General features: G+C 47.6%; 1 protein-coding gene and 1 long non-coding RNA gene across 3 annotated transcripts in view; one reads left to right on the forward strand and one right to left on the reverse strand.

Moving 5' to 3' along the window:
• The window catches only part of SDAD1 (SDA1 domain containing 1), a 95232-nt gene that overhangs the window by 57835 nt on the left and 23925 nt on the right, over window positions 1-13472 (forward strand). The window contains exons 16-18 of one of the 2 annotated variants that reach the window (XM_030190647.1): window positions 4766-4842; window positions 11405-11519; window positions 12099-12190. In XM_030190647.1, the coding sequence (XP_030046507.1) occupies window positions 4766-4842; window positions 11405-11519; window positions 12099-12190 (284 nt within the window). Of the gene's footprint in view, window positions 1-4765; window positions 4843-11404; window positions 11529-12098; window positions 12191-13472 lie in introns of both variants that reach the window. The other variant, XM_030190646.1, reaches the window with a different exon arrangement.
• LOC115461085 overlaps window positions 1-13472 on the reverse strand; it is a 112498-nt gene that overhangs the window by 39374 nt on the left and 59652 nt on the right. The window lies entirely within an intron of this gene.

A 13472-nucleotide genomic window follows, 5' to 3' on the forward strand; every position in this document is an offset into this window, starting at 1 on the left:
AGATGGACACAACCCACCAGTCTATGGATTGATCAGCTATGATTAATGGAAAGAAAATTATCAGGTATGATACATAATTTTACCTTTGCTTCGGTCTTCACCGAGGAAGATTTTGGAGAGATACCGGTGCCAGAAATGGTATTCAAAGCTGACGAGTCGGAAAAACTGAATGAAATCTCTATAAACCTGGAGGATGTAATGGGGCAATTTGACAAATTGAAGAGTAGCAAATCTCCTGGACTGGATGGTATCCATCCCAGAGTACTGATAGAATTGAAAAATGAACTTGCAGAACTATTGTTAGTAATAAATCGAGCGTGGTACTGGAAGATTGGAGGGTGGCCAATGTAACGCCGATTTTTTTAAAAAGGGTTCCAGAGGAGATCCAGGAAATTATAGACCGGTGAGCTTGACGTTGGTGCCGTGCAAAAGGGTAGAAACTATTATAAGGAACAAAATTACAGAGCATGTTCAGGGGCATGGATTGATGAGACAAAGCCAACATGGATTTAGTGAAGGGAAATCTTGCCTCACCAATCTATTACATTTCTTTGAAGGAGTGAATAAACATGTGGATAAAGGTGAGCCGGTTGATATTGTGTATTTGGATTTTCAAAAGGTGTTTGACAAAGTACCTCATGAAAGACTCGAGAGGAAATTGGAGAGTCATGGGATAGGAGGTAGTGTTCTATTGTGGATTAAAAACTGGTTAAAAGATAGAAAACAGAGAGTAGGGTTAAATGGTCAGTATTCTCAATGGAAAAGGGTGGTTAGTGGGGTTCCCCAGGGGTCTGTGCTGGAACCATTGCTTTTTAGCATATTTATAAATGACCTAGATATGGGAATAACTAGTGAGGTAATTAAATTTGCTGATGACAGAAAGTTATTCAAAGTCATTAAATTGCAAGAGGATTGTGAAAAATTACAAGAGGACCTTACGAGACTGGGCGTCTAAGTGGCAGGTGATGTTTAATGTGAGCAAGTGCAAAGTGATGCATGTGGGAAAGAGGAGCCTGAATTATAGCTACGTCATGCAAGGTTCCACGTTAGGAGTCACAGACCAAGAAAGGGATCTAGGTGTCACCGTTGATGATACGTTGAAACCTTCTGCTCAGTGTGCTGCTGTGGCTAAGAAAGCAAATAGTATATTAGGTATTATTAGGAAAGGAATGGAAAACAAAAATGAGGACGTTGTAATGCCTTTGTATTGCTCCATGGTGCAACTGCACCTTGTATATTGTGTTCAATTCTGGTTGATGCATCTCAAAGAAGATACAGTGGAATTAGAAAAGGTACAGAGAAGGGCGACAAAAATGGTAAAGGGGATGGGACGACTTCCCTATGAGGAAAGGCTAAAGCGGCTAGGGCTTTTCAGCTTGGAGAAAAGGCGGCTGAGGGGAGATATGATAGAGGTCTATAAAATAATAATTGGAGTGGAAAGGGTAGACGTGAAGCGTCTGTTTACTTCTTCCAAAAATACTAGGACTAGGGGGCTTTCGATGAAGCTACAAAGTAGTAAATTTAAAATGAATCTGAATTTTTCTTCACTCAATGTGTAATTAAACTCTGGAATTCGTTGCCAGAGAATGTAGTAAAGGCGGTTAGCTTAGTGGGGTTTAAAAAAGGTTTGGACAGCTTCCTAAAGAAAAGTCCATAGACCATTATTAAAATGGACTTGGGGAAACTCATCTGCTTATTTCTGGGATAAGCAGCATAAAATGTTTTATACTTTTTTGGGATCTTGCCAGGTATTTGTGACCTGGATTGGCCACTGTTGGAAACAGGATGCTGGGCTTGATGGACCTTTGGTCTGTCTCAGTATGGCAATACTTATGTACTTGTGTACTTATATAAGTATGTATTTAGGTACACGAGTGCTAGTATTCTCTGTATTAACACACAAACGTGTGGGTACCCAGTTACTAGAATCGCCCTTCACATCTGGAATGAGTGAAGAATGCATTGTCTCTCTTAACCCCCCCCCCCCCCCCCCCCCCCTCGGTGTCTGATTGCCTTTGTGTCAAATGTCTTGGGCTGCTTGGTAATTTTGACACTCCTTTTTTTTAGTATCCTGATCAGATAGCAATTGACGTGATGAACTGGCTGGGAGAAATGTTTTCTCTGGGAATGTTGCTTTATCTACACCTTAATGTGTTAGGTTGTGTTCACAGAGAGGTCTGTGGATCTTGTATTAAAAAGATCACATGGAAGATGAATAGCTTGACAATTCCTCTCTTCCTTGGGCACAATCTTCATATAATGATGCTCAAAAATGAGGAAGCTAAGTTTAATTGAATCTTTTGCACACCAATGATCTAGTAAGTGTACAGAAGGATGGACGAGAACACTTGACACATAATAATGTCTAGTCCCTCCTTCCTAGCCCATCTGTAGGCTTTAGCGTCCCCTAGTCTAGACACCTGTACATTTTAGATCAGGGGTGGACAGCCAAGGTCCTTGAGGGCCACAACCCAGTCGGGTTTTCAAGATTTCCACAATGAATATGCATGAAAACTATTTGCACACAATGGAAACCAATCTTATGTATATAATCATTCTGGAAATCTTGAAAACCCACCTGGGTTGTGGCCATCAAGGCCCCACCCCTGTTTAGATGATACTAGCACTATTCTAATAAACTGGTTGGAAAAGATACCAGTGTGGAAGGAATCGGTTGCATCACTGATAATGGAGCTAGGGAAGCTGATGCTTAAATGATAGGGAAAGTCATCTCATCTGGAATCTGTTAGCTTTCCTGTTCTGAGAAGCCTAGACAGTGTCTGGTTTTTGCCTGGCATGGACTACCTAATGTCTTTAGATCAGTCCAAAGGTTCAGTTTTCGGGAAAATGATCAGCGTAGATCTAAAAACATGCTCTTGCACCTTTTGTCATGCAGGGCATCAGTCATTTTCTCTGCTTTTGTTTGCGTGATATACAGTGGTGGAAATAAGTATTTGATCCCTTGCTGATTTTGTAAGTTTGCCCACTGACAAAGACATGAGCAGCCCATAATTGAAGGGTAGGTTATTGGTAACAGTGAGAGATAGCACATCACAAATTAAATCCGGAAAATCACATTGTGGAAAGTATATGAATTTATTTGCATTCTGCAGAGGGAAATAAGTATTTGATCCCCCACCAACCAGTAAGAGATCTGGCCCCTACAGACCAGGTAGATGCTCCAAATCAACTCGTTACCTGCATGACAGACAGCTGTCGGCAATGGTCACCTGTATGAAAGACACCTGTCCACAGACTCAGTGAATCAGTCAGACTCTAACCTCTACAAAATGGCCAAGAGCAAGGAGCTGTCTAAGGATGTCAGGGACAAGATCATACACCTGCACAAGGCTGGAATGGGCTACAAAACCATCAGTAAGACGCTGGGCGAGAAGGAGACAACTGTTGGTGCCATAGTAAGAAAATGGAAGAAGTACAAAATGACTGTCAATCGACAAAGATCTGGGGCTCCACGCAAAATCTCACCTCGTGGGGTATCCTTGATCATGAGGAAGGTTAGAAATCAGCCTACAACTACAAGGGGGGAACTTGTCAATGATCTCAAGGCAGCTGGGACCACTGTCACCACGAAAACCATTGGTAACACATTACGACATAACGGATTGCAATCCTGCAGTGCCCGCAAGGTCCCCCTGCTCCGGAAGGCACATGTGACGGCCCGTCTGAAGTTTGCCAGTGAACACCTGGATGATGCCGAGAGTGATTGGGAGAAGGTGCTGTGGTCAGATGAGACAAAAATTGAGCTCTTTGGCATGAACTCAACTCGCCGTGTTTGGAGGAAGAGAAATGCTGCCTATGACCCAAAGAACACCGTCCCCACTGTCAAGCATGGAGGTGGAAATGTTATGTTTTGGGGGTGTTTCTCTGCTAAGGGCACAGGACTACTTCACCGCATCAATGGGAGAATGGATGGGGCCATGTACCGTACAATTCTGAGTGACAACCTCCTTCCCTCCGCCAGGGCCTTAAAAATGGGTCGTGGCTGGGTCTTCCAGCACGACAATGACCCAAAACATACAGCCAAGGCAACAAAGGAGTGGCTCAGGAAGAAGCACATTAGGGTCATGGAGTGGCCTAGCCAGTCACCAGACCTTAATCCCATTGAAAACTTATGGAGGGAGCTGAAGCTGCGAGTTGCCAAGCGACAGCCCAGAACTCTTAATGATTTAGAGATGATCTGCAAAGAGGAGTGGACCAAAATTCCTCCTGACATGTGTGCAAACCTCATCATCAACTACAGAAGACGTCTGACCGCTGTGCTTGCCAACAAGGGTTTTGCCACCAAGTATTAGGTCTTGTTTGCCAGAGGGATTAAATACTTATTTCCCTCTGCAGAATGCAAATAAATTCATATACTTTCCACAATGTGATTTTCCGGATTTAATTTGTGATGTGCTATCTCTCACTGTTACCAATAACCTACCCTTCAATTATGGGCTGCTCATGTCTTTGTCAGTGGGCAAACTTACAAAATCAGCAAGGGATCAAATACTTATTTCCACCACTGTATGTTCTCTGTTTTTATCTCTTTCTAATTGAACCTATAGTTTGTATATACAGGTAACATCAACAACCTGTTTGGGTCTGAAATAATATAGCCATGAAGAGAGATCTCATTTTTCCTAATTTCAAAAGCAAAAATGAAATAATTTAAATGTGCCCTCATTATTCCATCACAATTTTGTTTATTATGTTTTTATTTTTATTGTGCTCTTTAAATGACTTTGTGGCTTTTGTTTCACAGATGTAATGATGTCTGCAAGAACCCTGATACACCTTTTCCGCTCCTTGAACCCTCAGATGTTGCAAAAGAAATTTAGGGTAAGCAGGGAGGAAGGCTCTTTACCATGCAGAAATGTAGATGAAGCTTTTTGAAAGAGAGAGATGCCAAAGATGTTTGGTTTAGGTAGTTAAAATATATAGCAAAGTGGTGCACTGTGTTCTTTCCCTTTCCTCTACAAACCTGGGTAATGAGCAAAAGGTGAATCATCGCTTAAGTAAGATACATTTCCATATTATCATGCTGATCAATCCATAGACTGGTGGGTTGTGTCCATCTACCAGCAGGTGGAGATAGAGAGCAAACTTTTGCCTCCCTATATGTGGTCATGTGCTGCCGGAAACTCCTCAGTATGTTCTCTATCTCAGCAGGTGGTGGTCACACACAGCAGCAGCTCTGGCTAGGTCTCCAAGCCTAATTTTTAGGTTTTGTTGAGTACCTGGGGTTGAGGGCTCTTCTTGAGCAAGTGCAAACCTGGTGGCGCCAGGTCCCTCCTTTTCTCCCCCCTCCTGCTGGCTCCGTTAAAAAAAAAAAAAAAATTTTGGACGTCCTTAAAGGCGTTTATTTCGACGTTTATTTAAACGTTTATTGCAGCTACTCACTGGGACACCAGGTCGTTACAGCTCGGAGCGAGAAGCAGGTAATTTTTACCTTTTTATAGCGGGCAGGGGGTTCCCCCATCGATCTCCACGTGGCCTATGGCGTCGGAGGGCGAGGGCGCGAAGAATCGCTCCCCGGACCGCATGTGCGCTTCTAGCGGGGATGCGGGGGTCTTAAAGTCTGATTCGCCCTTGTTGGGTGTCAGTTTGGAGGCCGGTCAGTGTCCCGGTTCTCCCTCCGGCGCGGCGGTTTTTCCCGCCATAAACGCCCATCCCCCGCTGCTCGCCTCCGCCATCTTGGCCGGCCACTCTGCTCGGACGGCTTCTTCTTGGACCGCTCTTGAGCTGGGAGACGTTAATGCCATGGCCGCCCTTGATTTGGGCGACGGCAAAAAAGCGGCTAAAGTTAAGCGCCGTTCTTCCCGCGCGGCTCCTTCGCGGAGTGTCGCGCCGGACGCCATTTTGGATGCGCAGCATGTTTCTCCCCCGCTCTTGCGAGCGCCGGTTGAGGGTGCGTCTAGGGCTGTGGCCCAGGCTGCTGAAGTGCACAGTCTGGGGGGTTTCTCCCCCGAGTTTATTTTGCTGCTGCATCAGGCTTTCCTTATGCAAAACGCTGCCCCTGCTCCCTTGTCCGATAAAGGGGTTGAGGCCTCCGGATGTAAACGCCCTCGGCTGGATTCCCAGGCCTTAGAGGACTTTGTCTCCTCTGATGTAGATGAGGGCAGCGTATCTGAGTTCTCCCAACGGTCCTTTGGGGATTCCTTGGAGGAGACGGATTCCCGCCCGGATGGAGCGGATGACCCCTCTGCAGCGCGGATATTTCGCTCAGAGGATTTGTCCAACCTGTTAATGCAGGCCATGAGCATTTTGAAGATTTCCTCTCCAGAGGACGTCTCTCCCTCAGCCCCTGTTGGCTCCACCATTATGCTGGGGACGAAGCGCCCGCCTAGAACCTTCCACGTGCATGATGCCATGCACACCTTAATTTCGGCTCAATGGGATGTCCCAGAAGCGAGCCTCAAAGTGGCTAGGGCTATGTCCCGCCTCTATCCTTTGCCTGAAAGTGAACGTGAGGCCTTTCTTTGGCCTACCGTGGATTCTTTAATCACTGCGGTGACTAAGAAAACGGCGTTGCCGGTGGAATTTTGCACGGCCTTAAAGGACGCCCAAGATAGAAGATTGGAGGCGGCCTTAAGGTCGTCCTTCGAGGCGGCTGCTTTAAGTTTGCAGGCCTCAGTTTGCGGCTCCTATGTGGCCAGGGCGTGCCTGACGATTGTGCAGCGGGCTTCCCCCTCGGATCCTTCCTTGAGGGCTGATTGGCCGGCCCTGGAATCGGGCTTGGCTTATTTGGCAGACTTACTGTATGATGTCTTGAGAGCCTCAGCTAAAGGTATGGCTCAGACAGTCTCTGCGCGGCGGTGGCTATGGCTGAAGCATTGGTCTGCGGACCACGCCTCTAAGTCCCGCCTGGCTAAGTTGCCTTTTAAAGGCAAGCTGCTCTTTGGGGTCGAGCTGGACAAAATTGTGACCGATCTCGGCACGTCTAAGGGCAAGAGGTTACCAGAGGCCAGGGCTCGGACCAGTGCTCGCCCTGGTAACTCCAGAGGACGGTTTCAAGAAGTCCGTCGGTACCGCCTGGGCAAGTCGGGCTCCTCTGCCCCCTCTTCCTTCAAGAGGAACTTCTCCCCCAAGCAGCATTCCTTTCGCAGAGACCGCCGTCCCGGAGGTACGCCCTCCGGTCCTCCCCCAGGGTCTCGTACCCAATGACGGGGTCTTGGTCCATGGCCCAGTGCAGATTGGAGGACGCCTGTCCTCGTTTCTGGGCGAGTGGACCAGAGTAACTTCAGACGCTTGGGTGCTAGAAGTCATCAGAGACGGCTACAAGCTAGAGTTCTGCCGACCCTTAAAAGACGGGTTTGTACTCTCTCCCTGCAAGTCTCCGGTCAAAGCTGTGGCAGTGCAGCAGACCTTGGACAATCTGATCCGCCTGGGTGCGGTCGTTCCGGTGCCAGAAAATCAGCTTGGCAAGGGACGTTACTCCATTTACTTTGTGGTACCAAAGAAAGGAGGTTCTGTACGGCCTATCCTCGACCTCAAAGGGGTCAATCGGGCCTTGAAAGTTCGGCACTTTCGCATGGAGACTCTCCGCTCTGTTTATAGCGGCAGTGAAGGCAGGAGAGTTCCTGGCATCCTTGGACATCAAGGAAGCGTACTTGCATATTCCCATCTGGCCTCCTCATCAACGCTTTCTGCGTTTTGCAGTCCTGGGCCGACACTTCCAGTTCAGAGCCCTCCCGTTCGGGTTGGCTACTGCTCCGCGGACCTTCTCCAAAGTAATGGTGGTCATCGCGGCCTTCCTGCGGAAGGAAGGAGTACAAGTCCATCCTTATCTGGACGACTGGTTGATCCGAGCCCCCTCTTATGCAGAGTGCGGCAAAGCTGTGAACCGGGTGGTTGCTCTTTTGAGCTCCCTGGGGTGGATCATCAACTGGGAGAAAAGCCAGCTGCGCCCAACTCAGTCCCTGGAGTATCTGGGAGTTCGATTCGACACCCAAGTGGGCAGAGTGTTCCTGCCAGACAATCGGATTGTCAAACTTCAGGCTCAGGTGGACCAGTTCCTAGTAGCCTTTCGCCTTCGAGCTTGGGACTATGTGCAGCTGTTGGGCTCTATGACGGCCACGATGGATGTAGTGCCCTGGGCCAGGGCTCATATGAGACCACTTCAACACTCTCTGCTGCAGCGTTGGACTCCGGTGTCGGAGGATTATGCTGTGCACCTTCCCTTGGATCCAGCAGTGCGCAAGGCGCTGAGCTGGTGGCTGAAGACAGACAAGTTGTCTGCAGGGATGCCTCTTGTAACCCCGGAGTGGATTGTCGTCACGACGGACGCCTCTTTGACGGGCTGGGGAGCCCACTGTTTGGGAAGGACAGCGCAGGGGCTCTGGTCTCCTGCAGAGGCAAAGTGGTCTATCAACCTCCTGGAACTCAGAGCCATTCGGTTGGCGCTATTGCAGTTCCTCCCGATTCTGGCGTTGAAGCCAGTAAGGGTCCTGTCGGACAATGCCACGGCTGTGGCCTATGTCAACCGCCAAGGAGGTACCAAGAGCGCCCCTCTAGCCAAGGAGGCCATGAATTTATGCCAGTGGGCGGAAGCGAGCCTGGAGCAGCTGTCAGCGGCCCACATAGCCGGAGTCATGAATGTCAAGGCGGACTTTCTCAGTCGCCATACCTTGGATCCCGGAGAGTGGCAGTTATGGGCTCAGGCGTTTTTGGACATCACGAAGCGCTGGGGCCAGCCGAGCCTAGACCTGATGGCGTCTTCGGCCAATTGCCAAGTGCCGCGCTTTTTCAGCAGAGGACGGGACCCTCGATCCCTGGGAGTAGATGCTCTTCTCCAACAGTGGCCGGCAAAGGAGCTTCTCTATGTGTTCCCGCCCTGGCCCATGTTGGGCAGGGTGCTAGACCGGGTGGCAAAGCATCCGGGCCGGATAATCCTGGTGGGTCCAGACTGGCCCAGACGTCCCTGGTATGCGGACTTGATCAGGCTCTCAGTGGACCACCCTCTGCGCCTGCCAGTGGAGCAGGGCCTGTTGCATCAGGGTCCCGTGGTGATGGAGGATCCCTCCCCCTTTGGTCTTACGGCCTGGCTATTGAGCGGCAGCGTCTGAAGAAGAAGGGCTTCTCAGACAAGGTCATTGCCACTATGCTGAGAGCGAGGAAGCGCTCTACTTCTACTGCTTACGCCAGGGTTTGGCGTACCTTTGCAGCGTGGTGTGAAGCAGGTTCATTTTCTCCATTCACTGCTCCAATTTCTTCAGTGTTGGCATTCCTGCAAGAAGGTCTGGAGAAAGGCCTGTCGCTCAGTTCCCTTAAAGTACAGGGGCCGCCTGAAGGGTGCTTCCCTGGCTTCGCAGCCAGATGTGGTGCGTTTTCTCAAGGGAGTTAATCACCTGCGCCCTCCTCTGCACTCAGTGGTGCCTGCGTGGAATCTCAACCTGGTGCTAAGAGCCTTGCAGAAGCCGCCTTTTGAACCCTTGTCGAGGGCATCTCTGAAAGACCTGATGTTGAAAGCAGTCTTTTTGGTGGCTATCACTTCAGCCAGAAGAGTTTCCGAGCTCCAGGCGCTCTCATGTCGAGAGCCTTTTCTGCAGTTCACTGAGGCAGGAGTGACTATTCGCACAGTGCCTTCCTTCCTGCCCAAGATTGTTTCTCGCTTCCATGTGAATCAGCAGCTCTGTCTCCCTTCCTTTCGTAGGGAGGACTACCCAGAGGAATACTCTGCTCTCAAATATCTGGATGTGAGACGAGTCATCTTCAGATACTTGGAAGTGATCAATGATTTCCGGAAGTCGGATCATCTGTTTGTCCTGTTTGCAGGTCCTCGTAAGGGTCTGCAGGCTGCTAAGCCTACCGTGGCAAGATGGGTCAAGGAAGCCATTGCGGCGGCTTATGTGGCCGTGGGGAAGGTGCCGCCTATCCAGCTGAAGGCTCACTCCACTAGAGCTCAGGCGGCCTCGATGGCAGAGGCCGGGTCCGTCTCCTTGGAAGAGATATGCAAGGCGGCAACTTGGGCAGAGGCCCATACCTTCTCCAAGCATTACCGCTTGACTGTGGCTGCTCGGGCGGAGGCCCGGTTTGGAGCTTCAGTGTTGAGGTCAGGGATTTCAATGTCCCGCCCTGGGTGAGTACTGCTTCGGTACATCCCACCAGTCTATGGATTGATCAGCATGATGATATGGAAGGTAAAATTATGTATCATACCTGATAATTTTCTTTCCATTAATCATAGCTGATCAATCCATAGCCCCTCCCAGATATCTGTGCTGTTCATATTCTGGTTGCATTTCAGGTTCAAGTTTAGTCTTCAGTTACTTCAGGAGGACTTCGTGTTCAAGTTTTTTCAATTGGATTCTTCAAGAGTTGAGACGAGTTTGTGTTACAGTGAGCTGCTGCATTCCTCTCCCCTCCGTTTTACGGGGCTGGATTGAGACTTAAATTCTGCCGGCACTCCCTCCCGCTTCGTGCGGCTGTAGGGCAGCTTTGTACCCCTCCCGCTTCGGCGGTGTTAGGGTCAGTCAGCTCCTCCCGCGGTTGCGGTTGCAGGATAAGCCAGATCCCCCCGCATCGGCGGGGTGGTGTCCCTCCCCCGCTCCGCGGGGATGAGCTGGACGGATTCCCCTCCCCCACTTGTGTGGGGATGAGCTGGGTTACTTCCCCTCCCCCGTTTCGGCGGTGGTGAGCTGGGCAGAGTGTCCCTTTGTGGGTGTAATTCTCTAAGTGCTGAGTCCTGCGGATGGAGCTTTGATATCGACATACTGAGGAGTTTCCTGCAGCACATGACCACATATAGGGAGGCAAAAGTTTGCTCTCTATCTCCACCTGCTGGTAGATGGACACAACCCACCAGTCTATGGATTGATCAGCTATGATTAATGGAAAGAAAATTATCAGGTATGATACATAATTTTACCTTCCTTCACTTTCTGTGTGCAGATTCATGGCACACATTGCTCTCTGTGGGTCTGGGAGAGAGAGGTAGCATGGCAGCCTCCACATGCTCATCTCTTATTCATGACTGTTGGGAGTCCACCCAACAGACTCATGTTAATGACAAATTTGGTGTCTTCCACAGTGATTGCAAGAGTGGTGTGCGCGGTGGCCAGTAAGTGGAGGTGTCTGTACATTATGCCAGCACACAGCTGAAATACAAGCTTAGAGAGGCTTTGGAACAGAGTGGATAGGACACCAAGATCAGTTATTTCATCTTTCTTTTCCTTTCCTTGGTTGGGCTCCAGTAACCATGTTCTAGTCTGATGAGAAATGTAAAAATGCTGAATGTCCATTTTGTTGTTTCCTTCCCCCCCCTTCCTCAGCTGCTAAGCTTCATTGGCAGGCTCAATGCTTTTCTGCAGTTTTTAATTTGTAACTTGTTTTACCCATGATTCATTTGATCAAAAAAAGCAGATATACAGCATGTAAGCTAAGCTCTGTTTCCTAATCTTAGGGTAAACCCACAGAAGCCTCAGTCAAAGCCAGAATACAAGAGTATGGTGAGCTGGATGCCAAAGATTACATCCCGGGTGCTGAAGTGCTGGAGGTTGAGCAGGAAGACAAAGATGGTGAGGAAGGTGAGACTACAACTGGAAATACCTGCTGAGAATGTGTTATGTATTGAGATATCATTAAGCACTTCACTACATGCTTAACTAAGCATTGCATTTCAAGGGACATGGAGTCAGGCATGGGAAGCTACTCTGATATATACAGCAAGCAAAGAGGAAGTGTGACTTGAAAGTGTGCGTGATGTGCGTTTGGTTGGATTTTGTGAAACCGGTTTTCAGGTTTCTTCATCATGAGCCCTTTCCACTTCTGATATATTTTCCACCATTGATTAGGTGATGTGCAAGTTTGTCACAGGTTCCAGTTGGGCTGGATGTCAAGGAACCTTTTGAAATTTGTGATTTGACCAGAAAAAAAAATCTATGCTATAGTACTGTGGTGCATTAGCCTTTTAACTAGTGATACTTGAAATGGGTTTGATGGTCTCAGTGTATTTGCTAGTGTTTAGCATGATCAGTCACATTTATAGTCTGTGCTCAGGAGAAGCCTTGAACTGGATCCAAAGTCTGTCCTTGAAAAGTACTCGCAAGTCTTCCACTGGGTAAATCCATGCTGTTGTCCTCTATATTGCTTTTCAGATGAGTGGGAAAGTACCAGCCTCAGTGATGCTGACAGTGATGGAGAGTGGATTGATGTGCATCATTCTTCGGATGAGGAGCAGCAAGAGATGGTAGGTGCTAAAACTGAGAAAAGTACATTTAATTTATATTGACTAGAAAACTCTCCAGCAGTGAAAAAGCAGGTTGCTCCTGGATAGCCAGTCTTGCATTAGTACCGAAAATGTTCAGTGGAAGTGATGGCAGCTGTGTCATGTACCTGGAAAGAGCACTACATTTCAGTGGGAAATCCAAGTCTTCACTACCACAAGCCCATTTAGCGTTGCTGAAAAATACAAATTCCTTCTACGCTATAGATAATCTGGGTCAATGTGATGAGGTAGGTATTAGTGACTTTGGATTGGGAGGAAGGCTGTTTTGAGGAAAAAGCAGAGAAGAGAGAGAGTTTATTTTATTTTGTATTTATTTATACTTGTATCCCACAATTATCCAAAAACGAGTTTTGGTTCAATGTGACTTACATTTAAGTTGTTAGAGAGTACATTACATTTACAAGGTTATATGATGCTTTGTTTTACAGTGGTTGGCAAGATAACTATTAGTGCTTATGGAATACTCATTGGTTTCTTGAGAAGGTATGTTTTAGTTCTTTTCTTAAATGAAAAGATTTGTTAAATCTAGAGGGTGTGTTGTGTATTGTTGTTCCAAAATGATTAGTGCATATTTTACTCATAGAATTTCCTGAAGAGGTAGGTCTTTTAGGTCTTTTCTGAACTGGATGTAGTTCGTGATGCTTCTTATGACTATGAGAATTGAGTTCCACCATATGCCCAGGTAGCTAAATCCTGCCGTGTAGGTGGACTTGTATAGTATGTTTTTGCAGTTGGACAGGTGAAGTAGTTGGTAACTTGTGGTTCCTGGGTTTGCATTTCTTGGTGATAGTCTAATCATGTCTAGCATGTAGTCCAATAACATGCCAAACAGTATTTTGAAAATTGTACTAGTTTTGAAAAATAGTGTGGCCTTGATCGGGAGCCAATGTAGCATTATGAGTAGTGGGGTTGCTCTATCATATTTCAACTTTTTGGATATCAATCTCACTGCTGTGTTTTGGACGGTCTGCAACGATCGTAGTAGGTTTTCTTTGTAGCCTACATATGCTGCATTACAGTAGTCTAGTTCGGACATTATAAGACAGAATGACTGGGGAAATAGTCTCTGATTCTTCTCAGTTTCCATAGTGTTTTGAAGCTTTTTGACGTGATTGCAGCAACTTGGTCTTCATGGATCAGATGTTTGTCGAGAATGATGCCTAATATTTTTATTTGTGTTTCAATTGCACAAGATTGTTGATCTGTTATGAGGTTTTGGTAAGTGGTGGGATTTTGCTGGCTG

This window comes from Microcaecilia unicolor, chromosome 2 (genome assembly GCF_901765095.1).
Source record: "Microcaecilia unicolor chromosome 2, aMicUni1.1, whole genome shotgun sequence".
NCBI lineage: Eukaryota > Metazoa > Chordata > Amphibia > Gymnophiona > Siphonopidae > Microcaecilia > Microcaecilia unicolor.